The 17872-nt window shown below is 42.9% G+C and overlaps 4 protein-coding genes across 5 annotated transcripts; 2 read left to right on the top strand and 2 right to left on the bottom strand.

Annotated features, from left to right (window-relative positions):
* Nucleotides 1-1130: 1130 nt before the first annotated feature.
* LOC130687698 (ras association domain-containing protein 8-like) lies at nucleotides 1131-10193 on the top strand. Of its 2 annotated transcripts, none has more exons than XM_059495100.1 (9): nucleotides 1131-1477; nucleotides 4619-5266; nucleotides 5361-5471; nucleotides 6356-7049; nucleotides 7448-7710; nucleotides 7986-8222; nucleotides 8353-8492; nucleotides 8594-8868; nucleotides 9343-10193. In XM_059495100.1, exons 2-9 carry the CDS (start codon nucleotides 5195-5197, stop codon nucleotides 9441-9443), a joined length of 1893 nt encoding a protein of 630 aa, XP_059351083.1. In that variant the 5' UTR covers nucleotides 1131-1477; nucleotides 4619-5194; the 3' UTR covers nucleotides 9444-10193. The 2 variants fall into 2 exon arrangements, with proteins under 2 accessions (XP_059351083.1, XP_057366855.1); XM_057510872.2 differs by having other exon boundaries at nucleotides 7445-7710.
* Nucleotides 9869-13242, bottom strand: LOC130687689 (SCY1-like protein 2). The gene is made up of 3 exons (XM_057510862.2): nucleotides 12583-13242; nucleotides 12023-12522; nucleotides 9869-11962 (listed from the first exon to the last, which is right to left on the bottom strand). The coding sequence occupies exons 1-3, from the start codon at nucleotides 13142-13144 to the stop codon at nucleotides 10460-10462; spliced, it is 2565 nt and encodes an 854-aa protein (XP_057366845.1). The 5' UTR covers nucleotides 13145-13242; the 3' UTR covers nucleotides 9869-10459.
* Nucleotides 13243-13376: 134 nt separating this feature from the next.
* On the top strand, nucleotides 13377-16844 carry LOC130687694 (uncharacterized). Its single transcript, XM_057510867.2, has 9 exons — nucleotides 13377-13525; nucleotides 14109-14536; nucleotides 14599-14753; nucleotides 14809-14915; nucleotides 14977-15133; nucleotides 15208-15370; nucleotides 15429-15663; nucleotides 15723-16107; nucleotides 16189-16844. The coding sequence occupies exons 2-9, from the start codon at nucleotides 14127-14129 to the stop codon at nucleotides 16566-16568; spliced, it is 1992 nt and encodes a 663-aa protein (XP_057366850.1). The 5' UTR covers nucleotides 13377-13525; nucleotides 14109-14126; the 3' UTR covers nucleotides 16569-16844.
* LOC130687711 (steroid receptor RNA activator 1-like) lies at nucleotides 16772-17648 on the bottom strand. The gene is made up of 2 exons (XM_057510888.2): nucleotides 17502-17648; nucleotides 16772-17436 (listed from the first exon to the last, which is right to left on the bottom strand). Exons 1-2 carry the CDS (start codon nucleotides 17515-17517, stop codon nucleotides 16835-16837), a joined length of 618 nt encoding a protein of 205 aa, XP_057366871.1. The 5' UTR covers nucleotides 17518-17648; the 3' UTR covers nucleotides 16772-16834.
* Between the last annotated feature and the right edge of the window lie 224 nt (nucleotides 17649-17872).

Raw genomic sequence — 17872 nt, 5'->3', positions numbered from 1 at the left:
ACACAGCATTGAGGGCGTTTTATGAGTGGAACGGACTCGATTTTTCGCAAAGCTGAGGAGGATCGATCGAACGAGTTTTACATTTTTCCTTCATCCATAAATTTCTATTCGTTTCGCCAATGTTTCATGCTTACGCACGGTTCATTAGAATGCGCTTGATGTAAAAATAAACATAGCTCAGTCTGGCAGTATGGGCTATAGAGTGCGTCTGCCTCTTTCAATACACCAACTTCGAGCCAGAAATCCAATTACGTAGGGATGAGAAACCCACTAGCCTTTCTTCTTCCTATTTTTTTCCCAACCATTACTTTGTTCGGCTCTCCTTTTTTTTTTTCTCTTGAATTCGACGTGGGCCTGGTGACTCTTGCTCGACCGAAGCTTATGCTTCTTTCTACGAGTCTGTCGTCATCAGAAACGGAACTGATGCGCTGGAAAATAACAAACAAACGGTATATACAGGTAAATAAAAAAATAAAAGGAAGACGACAAGCAGACAAAAGAACATAACAGCATCTTCTCAATGGCGGTGGGGGGAGGAAGAATCAAAAAAGAAAACGAGCTTTTGATCCTGACTGGGGTATTTATCTTGAATGTAAAGGGAAAATATTTATACAACGTGGCCATCAAGACTCTTGTTGGAAAATGTATTGTTTTGTTTTTTTTCTCACTAAATCTTCCTTTCCTTAAGCCAGCCGGCAGATGCCAATCTACCCCTCTTTATATTTATGTGGATATTCGTGTGTAACGTAATCTGTTTGATAAAAAAAAAGACAGGGCTAAAAAGAACGTAACCGAAAACGTCTGTTTCCATCTGGAACTCATTCGTGTTCATCTCATTCCCTACGAGATGAATGAAGGATCGTTACGAGGGGAGATGACGAATGAATGCTCATCGATCGTAACCTGGACAAGAAAATGTAACCACACGTTTTTACACATTGTATATACCTCGTACTACAACTATTTTCTTTCTCTTTTCTTCATTCGAAGGTGGGACGTGTTTTAACAAGATCGTGCGGCGTTGCCAGATAGTATCAAATCCTATCGCTAGATGGCGTTTCGACTGTCAACGCTTCGGCGCCGTCTGCGTGAGCTCAGACACAAAGTGAGAAACCAGCGTCACCCGATGCCCACTCCGTTCAGTCTAGACGCGACTGTGCAGTCACTTGGTTCACGCACGACGAGAACCAGGCACCCTCCCATCGTTAAATCTGTTCTTTTTTTTTTTCTCTCCACGTCTGTGTGTGTGTGTGTGTGTATATACATGTGTATGAGTGAGTGTGTTGGCTTTTTGGATGGTAACACAGCCCAGTCTGAAAAAAAAAAAGTTTTGGCGTTCAAGTTCCTTTTCGATGCTAATCACGAAACATTTTTTGGTGCTCTTCCTGCTTATGATTTTCGATTCTTGGGAATCCAGAAAAATCTGAAGAAGGAATTTAACAATCTCTACGACTTCGTGTCTTCAACGTTTCAACAGGTGAGATCGGGGAAAACCGAACCGTTTACGATCACGTGGCGTTGAATAATCGCTTGTTGTTTTCTGCTGAAAAAGTCTTTTGCAATGAGTTTCGTGGAAAGCATTTCTTTGTGTACACTTTTAGACAGTTTTCGTATGCCTGTTGGGGGCTTGTTCCAGTCCCTGCACAAAGAGATTCGAAGGGCGAACACAAGTCTTTTAACCGCTATACATTTAGCTCTCCTCTTTCTCTCTCTCTCTCTCTCTCTCTCTCTCTCTTTCTCTCCCCTTCGTTCTACCGTTTCCTCTTGAGAGTAATAGACCAGGTGCGTCGTCGTCCAGGTGGGAAGAAGAAGCCCTTCTCCTTTTTACGTACCCATTCCAAGTGTTACGTACAAATAATCACGTCCTTACCCTCCCCACACTTTCCTAGTCCCCCCATGGCTTATTTCCGCCCTTCGATTTTTTTTTCGGGGCGAGAGGTGGGGTGTAAAAACTAAAGATTTTTGCAAGATGAAAAGATAAATCGAAATGCGACTAGCAATTCCAGCGATTCTCATTATCTCCCCACTCCCTCTAAAACAGCTAATAGCATCGATATGCAAAGTCATTGAAAGATATTTCCTTTTCTCCTCGTCTTTCTCCCCTTTCTTTGTGTGTGTGTGTGTGTCTGTTTTCTTCCTAATGTTTGTAATTTAAAGCTTTGGATTCAGATTGCAAATCCCCCCCCCCCCCTCTCAAAAGGGAAAAGAAAAACTAGACCGGACACGCACTGCAAAAGACATCCGATGCCTCGTTTCAACCCACTTTCAATTCTGCCTCTCTTTCAACCCCCTACTCTTTCTTTCCAAACCATAAAACTCAGAGAAACTAAGTAACGAAAAAAATGGCCATATCCACATCTTTTTTCCGCTTTAAAACAAAACAAAAAACATTTTTTCGTTGGTTACATTCTGTGGAAATTGTCTCCCCCAGCTGTAAACACGAACACACCTAGATTTTTCGTGTGTGTGGACTGTGGGTTAGTACCGGGAAATGTTGTTGATGGTTGGGGTGTTGTGACGAGGGAAAAAAATAAATAAATCTTGGGCGTGCGGTAATCAGCAAACCATGTCTCCTTTTAAAAAAATGGGGAAAAAAAAAAACAAACCAATTGTCGGTTGCAAAGGGAGAGACCGGAAAAAGAGAAAGGACGTCCACAAAGGAGAACTGGACTCATCATTAAAAGAAATCTAGGCTACAACGACACGCAACACATAACTAGGAAAGGCAACAGTGTTTTGTTATAGAAATAAAGTTTAGAAAGACGCAGTTCTTATGGGATATCCCGAACGCGTTTGGCTTCTGGAGACACACGATGATTTTTTTTTTTTTTTTTTTTTCTATTTTCGTTTTGCCTTCAAAAAAAAGTTGAGTGACCTGAAAAAAAAAAAAAAAAAAACTTTGAGAAACGAAGAATAAGAAGAAGGCAATGGAGCCATTCGTTATATACGCACTGTTCTGTCACTGAACTTACGGTACTAGCAGAAAGAAAAGACCCTGAAGCGTATACAACCTCTTGATCCCGACGTCGTTCTTGATGCCGCCTCTTTTTTTTTTTTTTTTTTTTCCTCCGTTCCCTCCCTTATTTTTTTCGTCTTCGCCCTGTTAAAAAAAATTTCCCCTGCGGGCGTGTTTTGAACGCGTCTATACTTTGCCGTGCACGCCCGCAAAAGTCGATGTGCATTATCGAACGCCAGCCTTTTTTGAGTCGTGCTTCGTTTATTATCACCCTCTTCTCTTTCAACTACTTTACCCCATCTCTTTATCTTTTTTTTTTTTTGAAAGAATAAAAAATTTAAAGGAGCCAAAGATCAAAAACCTGGAAAAGGTAAGATGATTGTCTTCCAGCCCCCAAAGGCAATCTGAGGTGCTCTTTTCTATCGTCTTGTATTCCGGAGGGGGGGGGGGAGCTGTCTGTGTGGGAAAAACAACAGCACACACGAAGAAGATGGAAAAAAATAAAAAGGAGGATCAAATTATGGATGGCCGGAATCGTGATAGACGCTACGCAGTACTGTATTATTATTAACATAGGCCGTACAGTCTGCGTTAGGAAGATTTTACGGGTCAAAGAACCGGATTTTTTTGTTTGCCCGTCAGAGTGCAGATTAGTCTGCCCGGATGCGCTTTCCCGATCCGAACTCTCACTGATGACTAGAGACACAGTAGAGAATTAAACAAAAAAAAAAAAAAAGGTCCCAATTTTTTGTTTTTCACGTCGAGAGAAAATTTATTTTTACAATTGGCCTTGGTCGTGATTTAGCCTTCTTCGTTTCGGGCGTGACTAATGAGCCACAATTTGCTTCTTCTCTTGATTCCGTCTTCTCTCTCTCTCCTCCGTCTATTTTGTTGTCTTCCGTCACACTCGCATAGACGGCGCTACCACATCCAACACCGGTTTTATCTGCCTTTTTTTTTTTTTGCTCTTTCTCTTCGTGCAAAAGTCCACACTCTTCCACGGAGGGAACGAAAAAAATCAACCTTGATTCGGTTTACTTGTTCCTTCGACTTCCTTTTTTTTTCTCTCTCTCCCACGAGTCTCAGCAGCTTCGTTTCTCGTCAATGCCCAGCTCGAAAAAGCCAATCGATTGTGAGAAAAATAGAGGGGAATATGAAAAACAAAACAAACACAGTTCCCCCCGTTGAAAATCAATGCCATCAAAAACGCCCATCTAACACAACGTCCATCTGCGCACCTATGAAGATGGTTATTTAAAGAAGCTACCAAAACAATTGTAGGCGAGTGGGAAGATATCTCCCCCCCCTCCCCCTAGCCGATATAGTTGAACGCGCTTTCACGAAGCCTTACGGTTTTTCTTTCTGTGTGGAAAAAAAACATGTCCTTAATGAGTCATAACGGGGACGTGGTTGAACGGATCTGCGCCCGTCACTGTTTTGGCCTTCTTTTATTTTTACGTTCGTTTGTCGACAAATTTTTTTTTCATCCAGTGCAATCTGTTCAATGGGCGGAGAGAAAAACATTGACGACCTCAATTTTGCAATTTAAAAGAAAAAAAAAATGGGCGTTGTGATGGAATTTTTTTGGTTATCTATGTGTTTATTAATTTTGAATGATTTAAAATTTAAATGTATTTTTTTTATTGTTGATTTTTTCTGTAGTCTAGGTGATCGCTCTGGTTCAGGTCGACTTCCTCCTCTCTTTAGTTGGTATCCGCTTCCTGCCCATCCGGTTGCCGAGCGGCCGGAAATGAAGAGGAAAGGAGCCTGAAAAAAAAGAGAGATAGAAAGACCATAAAACAATTTACAAACGTACTGAAAGAACACTCGACTTAACTGAAGATGATGGCTCAATCCATTTGCTCCTATTCAAAGAGAAAATAATTTCTCTCAAGAAACAAGAAAGCAAAAGGATCAAAACAAAAAACGCTGTTTATTATTTGTGTTTGCTGGCCGACTTTCGGCTATTCTTGCAACCGTTTCAAGAAGACTGTGGCACTTTCTGGGGGCGATCTCCCAGAATAGCGACCAAAGGGGAGGGGACAGGTTAAGGAGGAGTGGGATCCCTGGATCGTTCATTCGTCCCGATACCGAAAATAACCCTCTGCTCATCTTTACCTCTTGTGTCGTGTCTGTGTTGATTCATTCGTGCGTCTACCATGAAGCAGCTCGTCTTTTCCACCAACTATCCGGGTTAGAGTTTGCCCGTCCCTTACCGCCTCCCACCCGCCGACCGCTATGGAATTGAAAGTCTGGGTGGAGGGTATCCAGCGCGTCGTGTGCGGCGTCTGCGACCGAACAACCTGCCAGGTTTGTTTTTCTTTGCGTCTGTTTTAGATTTTCTAAACATTTTGTGGAATGTCTTTTTTTTTTTTTTTTTACTTTTTTCATCGGTCTGATTCAGGATGTCGTCTACGCTTTGGCACACGCGACGGGCAAAACGGGCCGTTTCACCCTCATCGAACGTTGGCGCAACAATGAACGACTCCTGGCGCCCCACGAACACCCACTCAAGGTGATTCATCTCTCATTTTATTAACTCTCTTTATAGCCACACGCATTTTTTTACACACCCATCCGGTTTTGCATGCCGAGCTCGTCAATGACGGGCGGCAATACGAACGTTTTTTCAAACTAGGAGCCACTTTTTGTCGCCAAGCCAACAAGGGGGGAGGGGGGACATAGTCGTCCTTTTTCTCCTTTTTATTGTATTGGAATTTAGAGTTGAGCGGTTTCGATCCAAACAGAATGGATCGTTGATGAATACAGATTTTTTTTTTTTTTTTCCTGGGCAAACGAAAGAAAAGGTCCATGAAAAAAAAGATGTCATCCATCATAACTGCCGGAATTCAAACTGTTAAATTCTGTATTGCCGTCTTTTTGTTAACGCTGCCGGGTCCAGTCAAACGAATCGGAAGAGGGGGGATGGATGCCTTCGGAGAAACTCTCTCCATCCGGTTTTTTTTTTCCTTTACATTTTCAAAACTAGATATGACACGCGCTGTGTAGATTGAAGAGAGCACAAAAGAGGGAGGTCGTCAGCTGTTGGCGCATTTTTTTTTTTTTTTTTTTCTTTTGTACAACATCCAAAAGGGGATACTTGAACAGTTTTATTGCACACGCGCTGGATTGTCTGCCGTTCTCCTACAACATCTTTTTTTTTTCTACTCCCATATCCTCCAGGCAATATTAAACCGTTTTTTTTTTCTGCGACACAGGAAAAATGTTCACGATTACAATCGTGGTAGGAAAAAAAGAAAGAAAAGCTTTTTTTTTTTTTTTTTAGATTTCTGGACGCGTCGTCATGGCAACTGAGCTGCGTTCTATCGATCATATATTTAAAAAAACACATTTCTCTTTTGCCCGGCGTGATTTATTTGACAATTTTTCTCGTGACAGGTGCTGATGAAATGGGGGGAGTATTCGTCCGATGTGCATTTCATACTCCAGCGGACTGCGCTGGACGCGACGGCTAATAGAAACGCGATCCAGCAGAACAACAAGAACTCGACGGCCAGGCCGACCAAAACGTCTGTCGATCCGCTTCATGGATTCACTCCGCCAATGTCGTCGCAGCCGTCGCATGTCCAAGGAGCCGCCGCAACGACGGCGGCGCCCTCACCGTCCAAAGATCTGAAGAAATCGCTGACGTTTAGCGGAGGCGTCGGCGGAGGTGGGTCGGGATCGCCAGGCGATCGGTCCAAACTTCCGCTGAACGTTGGCATCGTTCGCGGGGTGCCTAAACGTCCGGATAATAACGGCGAATCGAGCGATCACATCAGTCACAATGGCCATAAATCAGCCTACACCAGCCCTACACCTCCGCCTTTGCATCATGTTCCTCAGACGTCGCACTACCGGGAAAAGGATCAATCGCCGTCGTCCAACGAAGGCCAACTCGTCTATCCGAGATATGATCCTCCGCTATACGGAAGGGGCCGCCTTCCGGCCGAATCTAACGGCTCTTCCAGCGAAGCGCATTATTCAAATCCTCCGCATCAGCATTACTACTCTCAGCAACAGGATTCGTCGCCACAAAATGATTCAGTCAGATTCCCGCCGCCTTATCGGAATCCGCCTCCGCCTTTCGCCGGTAAGAGTTTATTGTTTACCAATTGAATCCGGCAGGCCTGTCGCTAACAGCCAATTGAATGTTCTTTATTTATTTTTAAAATTTTTGAGAAAGACATTTTTATTTTTTTTATTCCTTTTGGGACGTTCTAAGGAGGGGGGATGTGCGCTGTTGCCTTTTTTTTTTTTGCTCGTGAAAAATTCACGAGACGTGGTCGACTTGAATGTTGTAGTGACGTTTGTCGAAAAACGCTACGGAATCAATAATTTATTTAAACCACTTATGACAAGTCACGGTGCCTACATGTCGTCCTGCAGTCGACGTGATGGTGATTTAAAATTCCGCAAAGGCGACTTGAATCTTGGGAAATATTTTTCCTTTCACTCGTTCACGTGATTTCTTTCTTTTTTGAAAAGGAGGTTCGAGACAGCCGCCTCCACCGCCATACCGTGAACCACCACGTCCGTCCCCAATGGGAGGAGGAGGCAGAGGTCCGTCGCCATATAGGTCCAGTCCAGCGCCTCCGATGACGCCGTCGCCCGGCCGCAGTACGTCAACACCCCCGCGGCCATCGCCCGTCCGCTACGAAATGAGTGTCCAGCAAAGCGACGAAACTGTTCCTACTTCAAGTTTTGATAGCAGAGATGACCAGTCCCGACGTTCAAGACGCAATCTCAGATTGGTAAATACAATCTGACAAGACTTTTCTTTATATATTTTTCTTTTAAGCTTTTCACTTTATTCTGAAAACGACGAGTTCTTTTTTTTTTTGTGTGTAAATCAATCGCTCGGGGATGTAAACACTTGTTATACGAAACGAGTTTAACTGCATTTTTCTTATCGTTTCGATTTTTTTTTTTTTTAACGAGCTGAATATTGTGTCGATCGAGTTACCACCGAACTGTAATATAAAACGATAACACTTCTTTTTTTTTATTTATTAAAAAAAAAAAACAGGATTTGAGCGGTGCAAGAACGCCCAGTCCGCCGTCAGATCCGCAGCAAGCTCAACTTATTCAGCGAGTGAATCGGCAACGCGGTGCGCTGGACGAGCAGCAGGAGAAATTGATTCAGCTGGAGCAGGAGCTTCTCAGCTGGGAGGAGAAGCTGCACCGGCAACTGGATGAAGAACGTCAACAACTCAATCGTGAACTAACGCAGTTGGAGGATCGATGTCGCCAGCAAGAGAGTCAAGTACGTTAGTTATGATTATTATTATTATCGATTCAACAAATCTTGAATGGATTTTTTTTTTGTTTTTGTTTTTATCTATTTCTTTTTTTTTTATTCGGTCACGTCTTAACCATTGCGTCCTCACGGATAGTTGTCTGAACTTTTTAATGTTGAAGCCGATTGGGAACAAGCCTGTCGCGAAGGCCAGGACCTGACGGAAGAGTTGGCTCGATTGAAATCTGACGTGTCGGCATTGGATTCGCAATTGAACGAGTGCGAGCCAACCCTGAGGTAGTTTCGCTTTCCCAGATGAAACGCGATAACGATCAAACATTAGTTTCACGTTTGGCTTTTCTTTTTTTAAATATAATTTTTGTATTTGCGTCACGCAGGCTTTTGAGGGCGGATGTTAACGAAGCCGAAGAGCAGTTAGTGAAGGAACTCGAATCCGAATTAGCCCGAGTTCGATCCGATCTCGACTCGGCCGGCCAGCAGGAGCACAATATGAACGAAGAAGAGCAAACCATCGGCGAAGAACTGGCCCAATCGGACACGAACGTACGTTCCTTACGTTCCCAAATGGATCAGCTGACGCAAGAGATCAAACAAGCCAATCTCCAGTCGCTCAGCATTGCGCCCGCTGACGACTTGAAAATCCTATTGGAAGGTAATAAAAAAATGAATTGTTTTCTATTGTTTTTGTATTTTAGTTTTTTTTTTTTTAAAATAAAGACGAGAGAAAACATGCGACGTTTTCTCTTGTCTTTTCGCTTTCTTATTGCGGCTTTTGGCTAATAAAGTTGCGTGTCTAAAGTCTGTTAGCCTTTGCGATGGCCACGGCACCCAATGCTGACGACTCTTTTTCGTAATAACTAAGAGAGAGAGGCTTGAAAAAGTGAAAGCAATAAGCAAAACAAAAGCTGACGGGTGACGGCCATTTCATACGTTGATGGAATCGAGATAAATGAATGATTGCGTCGTCCGTTCATAGTTGTCTCGTGATGATCTCACTGACGTTATTGATCATCTTCCTGTCTCTTCTTGATTTCACACGCATTTCTTATTAGTGCTAACATGTCTTCCTTTTTTTTTTTTTCTTTATTATTTTCTTTTTTCTTTTCGGGGTGTCGTATATAAAAAGGCCATAACAAGACGGGCCATAGTCGACGTATGCTGGGATCGCCGCGCCAGCTGGAGAACCCCGTCCCAACCAATAAGAATCCTCACGGAGTCTGGGTTTGATTGAAAGACATCTTACGTAACTGTATCTTCCCCTCCCCCCCCCACTACGCGTTATGGTTTTCCTATCTCTCCTTTTTCATTTCCGCATTCTTCTTTTTATAAAAAGAAAAAAAAAGCAGCAAAACAAATCTCATTTTTCTTTTGCCTTCTGCAAAAATCTTGTACAGGACGTATTTGAGAAATTCTGTTGGCTTTAGACACAACATTAAAAGTTTGCCGTCGTCTGCTAGCTGCGCTTGAATTGATTGCATAACGACAGCTTCATTTTTCTTTGTGTCTTTCTTTTTTCACAGTCAAAATTCTTTTTCCACGTTTTATTTCATTTCTTATTTCTTCCCTTTAATCTCCTTAATTTTTTTATAAGCACCATATCGTTGCTCTGTGCCTTTCATTTTCTCGTTTATTTTCTTTAGTGTGTCATGTCATTTGTGTACGTCAGTTTGTACTACTGTGTAGTTCCCTCCTCCTCCTTTTTTTGGTACGTGGCGTGTTTGTGCGTGTACAGTGTTGAAGCCAAAGATTCCTCGCTACGATTCTCCCACCTTCTGGCCCGTTGCGTTTCCTTCTCTCGTCAGTAGCCGGAAATGGCATATTATTATTTTGCTCTGCACAGTACAAACACAAGAAAGAAAAAAAAAAAAAAGGAAAAGCCTTCACTCTTTAATCAGAAGAATCGTCGTATTTGTCTCCATCATTTTTCCTCGCTGTCTCACCAGTGACTGACGGTTAACAAGCCAACGCTAGATTTTCTTTTGTTTGTTGATTTTGATTTTTTTGTTTATTTATTTTTTCTTTGTCTTAACGTATAATCATCTTATTAGTAGGCAACGCCAAAAGCAGACGAAAAAAAAGACGGACGGTTGTTGAAGCGGACAGACATCACAGTATATTCCGTTGGAGTAAGTTAGTTTTGTATACACATACAACATTAATGTCTAGTAATGACACATAAATAGTCAGGGAACCTCCCCCTTTTTTCTCTTCGTTCGACTCGGTATAGTAGTCGGTGTTAAACTTTAACTCAGCAAATCATCGATATCGGAGCGAGCGAGAGGCCGGAATGCCGCTGGCGTGGTGGGACCAATGGGGCTGATGGGCTGGGAGAAAGTCGATTGTGGCATCATCACGGTCATCATGGGATTGTGTTGGGTAAATTGTTGGTTTTGTGGAACCAGCGGAGTGGCCATCATTCTCATTTGCGGCTGTTGAATTGGGGCGGCGGCTGGATTGTGATTCCACGCAGGCGAAGTGGCCGCTTGGCTTGCCGGAGTCCATTGATTAGCCGGTCGGATGCCTCCCATGGCACTCAAATTTGAGTGAATCATGGAACTGACTGGATCCTTATTCGCTGCTGTCGTGTTGGCACGCGTACCGTTAACGTTGTTGTTATTCCAGGTTGTTGGAGTGTTGTTGGGCGCAGGTCGTAACGACATCATGCCCGACTTCGGCATAGCAATGGCCGGCGCTACTATGCCCGAATCGATCCGGCTGTTAGTAACAACATTACTACCGGCCATCGCCGGTGTAGCCGCAGTTGTTGGCTTGACCTTCGTTGTCTCGCTAGAGGTCGATAATTGGGAAAATAGTGCATCGATTTGTTGCGACACGGCAGAATTATTCACCGAGGAGGCCGTTGAAGATCCTCCGCTGGAAGTGGAATTTTGTGACGATGAATCGTTCAACGCCAAGTTACCAAGGGCGGTACGCTGTTCTTCTTGCAAAGCGGCCACACTCTCTAACTTGCTCTTTTGTTCCTCTTCCACTTTGGCCAACATCTCTTTGATGGTCGAAACTAACGCCCGGAATTGAGTCAAAGAAAGTCCTGGTTCGACTAGGAGTGGGAATAAGAACGGGACAATTTGCGTGGCAATAACTTCTTTGGGTATGCCCAGTCGGGGATGTTCCAAAGCCATTTTATACACACCCAGGACGGCCATGACTACGGCTGGATCCTTGGATGGTATTGCAGGAAGCATGGGTAAGATGTCGTCTAGGACGAGCCACTTGTCGACATTATCCAACAGTTTACCGATACAGATGAGACAGTTGACACGGACAGACAGCTGCCCAGATGGCAGAAGGCAAAGTTTCTTGATGCGGGGCATTAGGGCGTTTTTCATGGCTGGGTAGTCGATTAGCGAGGCGAAACTGGGTATGACGCTCAAACAAAGCTCCTGGATCTGTGCAGCGGCTTCGGCTTCCAGTGCTCGATAAATCATGGGCAAAACGTCCGACTTGACATCTTCTGGCGGCGTCTTTTGAAGTAAAAGTTCCATTCGTTGCATGAATATTAGCAAAATCTGGACAGGCTCTTGCATCTTCATGACGGGCCTCAGATGTGGTAAGATATACGCGACATAGTTCTCCTTGCTCGCTTCTTGCACGATGTGAAGTGCACATGGCAAAATGAATGGCACCATGGAAGGGTTGACAAATTCTTTGGCCAAGCACGGCATTACCCTGTGCAGACATACCCGCTCTGGAAGTCGCGGTAGGATCTGGGGCAGACCTTTAAAAAACTTTGAAAGAAAGGGTAAGTACAAAAGTCATCATAACAAAACGCTATTGAAATTGTAAACCTGGGACTTTTGGAGGTTATCCCATTGAAAGAGTGAATCAAGATAATTGAGTGTTTTTACTCCTACGTCGTCAAACCAGCTGATTTTAACTAACTGGTGGGCGTCAGGCCGTTGTTCAGGTGTAGGGTGTAAGAGAGAGCGAACATGATCCACTAAATCGGGTGGCACGCCCTCCATACGTTGCAGAGATTGGGAATGTGAACCTGCGTGTCGATAAAAACACTCGACGTCGCCATCCATTTGCCATGGGCTCTTGCCGTTCTGATAGATGCTGACGATGACGCAACCTAGTGAATACATGTCGGCAGAAGCCCCACAACCGATCGTGTTTGCTCCATTGCCGTGCCTTCGGTGATTACGGCCCAGTTCGGGGGCCAAGTAATCCAGATTTGGCTGTGACACATGAGAAAGTTCAGGATCTGGTTCTCTGACTGGCCATAATTTACTTGTAGGATCTTGACTGGATGTGCAGAAATCAAAACCAAAAATTTTAAAGGCACCTGAATGCATATAGAATAATGTTACGAAATAAAATGAAGATTATTTCTAATGTTTATCACCTTGTTGATTAACAACAATGGATTCTGGGCATATGTTGCAATGCAGAAGTTTAACATCATTGTGCAGGAAAATGAGCCCCTCAGTCAACTGTTGGAGACCATATTTGATTTCAACTTCAAAAAGTTTGTGGTCCTTCAACTGCTGGGGAATTGGGTTAATGTTTTCATGGCATCCAAGAACATTAGCCAGCGAAGCAAAAACAGGTTCTGTGGCAAACGCCAAGCTTTCTCTGCTCTCCTCCACGGGATGCTGGACTGTTAACACCTGAGGATGCCTCAGACGTGTTAACTGAGCTATTCCTCTACGAAGCACTTCCACTAGTTGGTCACGGTCCTTTTTTGAATATTTTTCAAGCAATTTCTTTTCCAGGACAAAGATGGAGGCCTCTTGCTTGGTGGATTTCTTGTAGCCACTGAATATCTTCCACAGGAGATCCGGCCCGGCTGAACCGATCAGTTTCCCGACTTCGTATTCGCGAGTCACGGGATTACCAGGTAAGACACCAGAGAGCTGCGAGACCGTGGTGCTCACAGTTGACTTCAATTTGTTTAGCATATCCATGATGTATCAAAATGAGTAAATAAAAAAAAATTTTCTGGGAGCTCAGCGGCTCTTGACGGTGATCTGTCAATTTTTCGTTTGGTATTCCAAAATATACCAATCGATTTCATCTAGCGGCGCAAAAAACAACTAACACTTTATTCTTGGCACTCCGCTTGGTGTCGCTAAAAGCCAGACACAACAAAAAAATTTGTCCTCGCCACACGTGCGCCGGAAATCAGTGCAGTCAAGGCGCTAAACGATACATGGAAGAGGTGTGGAGACCAAAAACGTGCCCCATCCCTCGTGTCTGCAGGATAGTTAGAGATCCTAAGCTTCATTTGTCTATTCAAACTTCTCGTCGTTGGCAGCAAAAATATAAGCCGGAGTTGGAGAAGAAAGGTAAATTACATGTATTTTTTATTCGGTTTGCATTGTATAAGGGGCTATTTTTGAACTGGTCTTTCTCCATCCTCATTTTCTGGTGCTTAGCTTGTTAATTTGGCTTCCCCACCCTTCACCCCCTTTTTTTTGGAATAGCCAGTCGAAAGATTCAGGCATGTGATGAAGTTAACTCGTGTGTCATTGACCACCATTTTTCCATTTCAACTTTATCATCGTCATTTGGATTACTTACCATTTGGAATTTACTATTTATTTCCTATCTTTTACGTGGATGCCTCGTCAAATTAGATAGTGTTTTTAAGATTGTTAAAGAAATTTCGGGGTTTTTTTTTCTTTTTTTTTTTGTCAAGCTCTGCAAGCACGCGCTATGCCTAAAGGCTTAGTCAACGAAAAGTTATGTAGTTGAAAAGTTGAAGGACTGCTCGTATGCACTTTGTATTGTGCTAGTATATTTACTGGTTCTAAAACATTGCATTGAAATTGATTCGTACATTTATTTCTGGCAACTGTCGTTAACTTACTTTACTTGGTGTTCTGGTAGCCATTATTTTCTTTGAATTTATCACTTTCGTATTTTTAGGACACAAAATTCATTTCAATGATTGAGATGATGCAAATCTCATCTTTGTCGGAGAGCAGTTTGATACCAATCGGCACCACCAGGACTGGTAGCTGGCCGAGTGGCAAGAATGGTCGAGGTTCACGACATCGTGGAAAGAGTAAACTTATGGAACAAATTGACCTGTTTTTGGAAGGCATGGGCCTTTACCGAAAGCAAACTGCGAGGGATGCCACTTGTCTTTTCCGTGCTGTCTCGGAACAAGTTTTTTACAGCCAATGCTTTCACTATTCTGTCCGACTCTCGTGTATACACTTTATGGAGCGGAATCGTAACCTCTTTCCTGAGAAGATTGACGGAGAAAAGTTTGAAGACCACGCGAGGCGAATGAGAAGTCCGCGTGAATGGGGCGGCCATTGGGAAATGCAAGCAATGGCCATCCTGTACAAGTACGATTCCTACGTGTTCAGTAAATTTTCGTTTTCTGATATCCTTTTTGCCGTCATTTCAGGAAAGATTTCATCATCTTTAATGACATCAATACAGCTCCAGTACAAGTGACAGACAATAACTTTCCCGATAAAATGCTGCTATGCCGTATCGGACCAAACCATTTTGACTCGGTTTTTGCCAAATCCTTTATCGACAATACTGCCGTCTGTCAAGGTATCATTTAAAGCTATCATTTCCTGGATCATTAAATTAAAACTTTATTGCTTAGGTTTAATTTACGAGCTCCTCTACGGGCAAGTCTTCGGCATGGAAGACATTGACACAGCCGTCCAAGTGATGCTTTACGAGGGTAAACAATCCAAGGAGCAATTTGAGGTGAGTTAAATACTTAACAAATAAATAAGATTTCTCTAATCAGTCAATGCATACAATGTAGGTGTCTACTTCGTTGCGAGAAAATCAAGCGCGACCCAACAGTGTAATTAATGTTTTGGTAAAAGGCGGTACGCCCTTTCCATATAAAGTAGCCAAAGCGCTAGATCCAAGAATGTACCGCAACGTGGAATATGATTTATGGAATGACGAACGCAAAGGTTTTAGTTTAACACATAAACAAATTTCCTATAACATATTGCAACACATATTTTATTTTTCTCTTAATGAGCAGAGTTGAAAAAGAATAACATATTCCACAACGAGATTTTACAGATCGGCTCCAAATGCATGGTAACCATCAGCGAGAATCCGAATCATCAGTATCCGGCTTACATCCAAGACATGCAGCCCGACAAAGGACCCGTCACCGTTTTCGTCGAGGTTCTTGGTGAAATGTGAGCTAAGTTGATTGGCAACCCATATGACAGTCGTTAACTCTTGGTGTTATTTTAGGTGTACTGTTCCATATGATAATATTGAACCTATAGTACTTCCATTGGCTAAAACACGCTGTCTCTTCATCAACGGGACGCAACTGCACACTCAAACCACTCAGTCTGTTCGCTTCCGGCGTTTCAAACCAAGTCGTATAGGAGAAAAGAATACCACTTTGCGTGAAATCACTGACAAGATACAGTGCTCACTGCCGAAAATGCAATCTGCCGTGGATTTCAACAATAATCAAACGGTAGTTAAAATTTTATTTCCTGAAGATACAGTAATTAACAGTTTTTTTTTAAATTAAAGATTAATCAAGCTGTGGTACTCTGGAGTCACAATGGGGCCAATGCCGACAGCAATAGCAATTCGGTAGCCAATTCTCCAGAATCATCTGGCAGTCGAGAGACGCATTGCACGCTAGATTCTGCTGATTCGTCGCCGCCTACTAATGGACCACAAATTGAATCACCATACTACGTCGTATCCCCATCTTCTCAGCCTCATCAATGGGGACTGTATCCGTCTATTCCTCCATGTCCACCTCCGCAGCTTTCTTATGCACAGCAAACACAGCAACAAGCCGTTCATATGCCGACTCCATTATATGTAACATTCTCTGATGGGACCACGATGATGGTACCGACTCATCGCACTCATGACTCTTCTCAGCAGCAACAGCAAACCCATCCCTGTAAGTAAAACATGCGAAAAACTGTGACATATAATAGTTCCTTTTCCAGCTATGTCGCTAATTCATGTAAAACTTTTTTAGTTGTGTATCACTACGACTCTTCCGGCATGCCATCAGCAGCGTCTTTTCCTCCACATTTTGGAATAATCAGCGAGAACGTCGATCAGCAGTTGGAGAACATTGGGATGAATTTGGAACAACAACTCGTTCTTCACCAAGAAGATACTTACGGTTCATTACCGTCGCTTATGCCCATTCCACCTGGCTCTCTTGGATACTGGCCAGCAGAGCAGCAACAAATTTCGCACCATCTCCTACCAGCCGGGTACTGTCCACCTCCACCGCCGCATCACCACATGCAACAACAGCAACAGTGTGCTAATCCACCAGTTGTTAATGGAGAAATGGCGCCAATGACAGTCTTTTTTTCGACTCCCTTCCCTTATCAGCTGAGTAGCTAACTTTCTATCCACTTTCGACGTATAGCAGTGTTTCACAACGCGCGTGCCAACCCCTATTATTCATTGCGAGAAATGAAATTTTTTCTAGGGACTATTGAGCCCATTCTCTATTATACAAAAGAGAAAATACCCTACCTTATGATTAGGGTTATATCAAGGATCATTTAACCGTTTCTACGTTATGTTAAGAAGATAAAACTAAGTGAATAAGTACTTTTTGTGTTTCCGCCCTTTCATATTTAGATGTAATACAAACACCATACAATTTATAAACCACTTAGCTTTGTTTCCATTTGAGTAACAATATTTTTGATAACCACAATCCAGCTAGCACAATCAGCTGTATAGTCTACTGCTAATGCCACTCGAACATTTTCTGCTTTGACAAAATCTTTTACTTCCAATGACTCGGTTATTATTGTCAAACGTTGATGAATGTCTGCATTCAGTTTCCCGTCCTTCCAGCTAGTATACAAATGCTGCAAGCGCTTGTTGAAATCTTCTTGTTTTTCTGTTTCAATATAACTCATCAAGTTATCATGTAGACTGTTAGAGATCTTCTGTAAGTCCAAATCTAGCTGTTCTTGTGTCTCTAAGGCAGCCTTGCTGGATTGGGCATTTGATACTTCAGCCAAGTTTGCTGGTGCTGATACTGGCAAGGTTATACATGGAGGAGGAAGACCAATTGGTGGTGATGTCACTGTCATTGTAGGTTTTGATATCCCACCACTCAGAGGGAAGGCAATCCTTTTATTTAGCGTCCTCTTTGAAGTGCTAGTCCCTGTTTCCTCCGGTTTGGTGTCACCAGACAAAACCCCTTGCTGGTAGGAAAATATGGGAGGGTCGTTCCAGGCACGATCATGATTTCCTTAGAACGCGTAAAAACAATTTTTATTTCAAGGATATGCTCCCTTTAGAAAATTTACTAGTTACCTGGACGAAAAGCCATTGATTCAACCGTTGACCAACGGCAATGCGATTGGAATGATTTAGCGGAATACAATTGCGATTGAGACTATCTGAATGACGTCCCTGTTACTTCTGTTTGAAACGATTTTTCGTCTGCTTGAGTGTTTTGAAGTTATGTTAGTCTGCTAGTCCCCAGTTTCAGAGGAATTCTCTATCTTTTATTTTATAGAAAACGTTATTAAGTGTGAAAACAAAATGGATCAGGTTATAAAAAAAATGTGGCCGCAAATTCTTGTTACACATAAAATATATTTCCGGAGTCTGGGAGGATGTCATTGTCTATCTTCAAAAACCGCACTTTCAAATATGCCTTTGCTGTTGAAATCCGGTGGCAA

Source organism: Daphnia carinata, chromosome 4 (assembly GCF_022539665.2).
Source record: "Daphnia carinata strain CSIRO-1 chromosome 4, CSIRO_AGI_Dcar_HiC_V3, whole genome shotgun sequence".
Taxonomy (NCBI): domain Eukaryota; kingdom Metazoa; phylum Arthropoda; class Branchiopoda; order Diplostraca; family Daphniidae; genus Daphnia; species Daphnia carinata.
This window is presented reverse-complemented; position numbering and strand designations above follow the sequence as displayed.

Excerpts from the sequence above, each read along its gene's own strand:
- LOC130687694 (XM_057510867.2), top strand. The coding sequence starts at position 14,127 with ATGATTGAGATGATGCAAATCTCATCTTTGTCGGAGAGCAGTTTGATA. Across the intron at positions 15,664-15,722 it reads ATTTCAACAATAATCAAACG|ATTAATCAAGCTGTGGTACT; the intron begins GTAGTTAAAATT and ends TTTAAATTAAAG. Across the intron at positions 16,108-16,188 it reads GCAACAGCAAACCCATCCCT|TTGTGTATCACTACGACTCT; the intron begins GTAAGTAAAACA and ends AAACTTTTTTAG.
- LOC130687689 (XM_057510862.2), bottom strand. The coding sequence starts at position 13,144 with ATGGATATGCTAAACAAATTGAAGTCAACTGTGAGCACCACGGTCTCG. Across the intron at positions 12,523-12,582 it reads CATTGTTGTTAATCAACAAG|GTGCCTTTAAAATTTTTGGT; the intron begins GTGATAAACATT and ends ATATGCATTCAG. Across the intron at positions 11,963-12,022 it reads ATAACCTCCAAAAGTCCCAG|TTTTTTAAAGGTCTGCCCCA; the intron begins GTTTACAATTTC and ends TTTCTTTCAAAG.
- LOC130687698 (XM_057510872.2), top strand. The coding sequence starts at position 5,195 with ATGGAATTGAAAGTCTGGGTGGAGGGTATCCAGCGCGTCGTGTGCGGC. Across the intron at positions 5,267-5,360 it reads GCGACCGAACAACCTGCCAG|GATGTCGTCTACGCTTTGGC; the intron begins GTTTGTTTTTCT and ends GGTCTGATTCAG. Across the intron at positions 5,472-6,355 it reads CCCACGAACACCCACTCAAG|GTGCTGATGAAATGGGGGGA; the intron begins GTGATTCATCTC and ends TTCTCGTGACAG.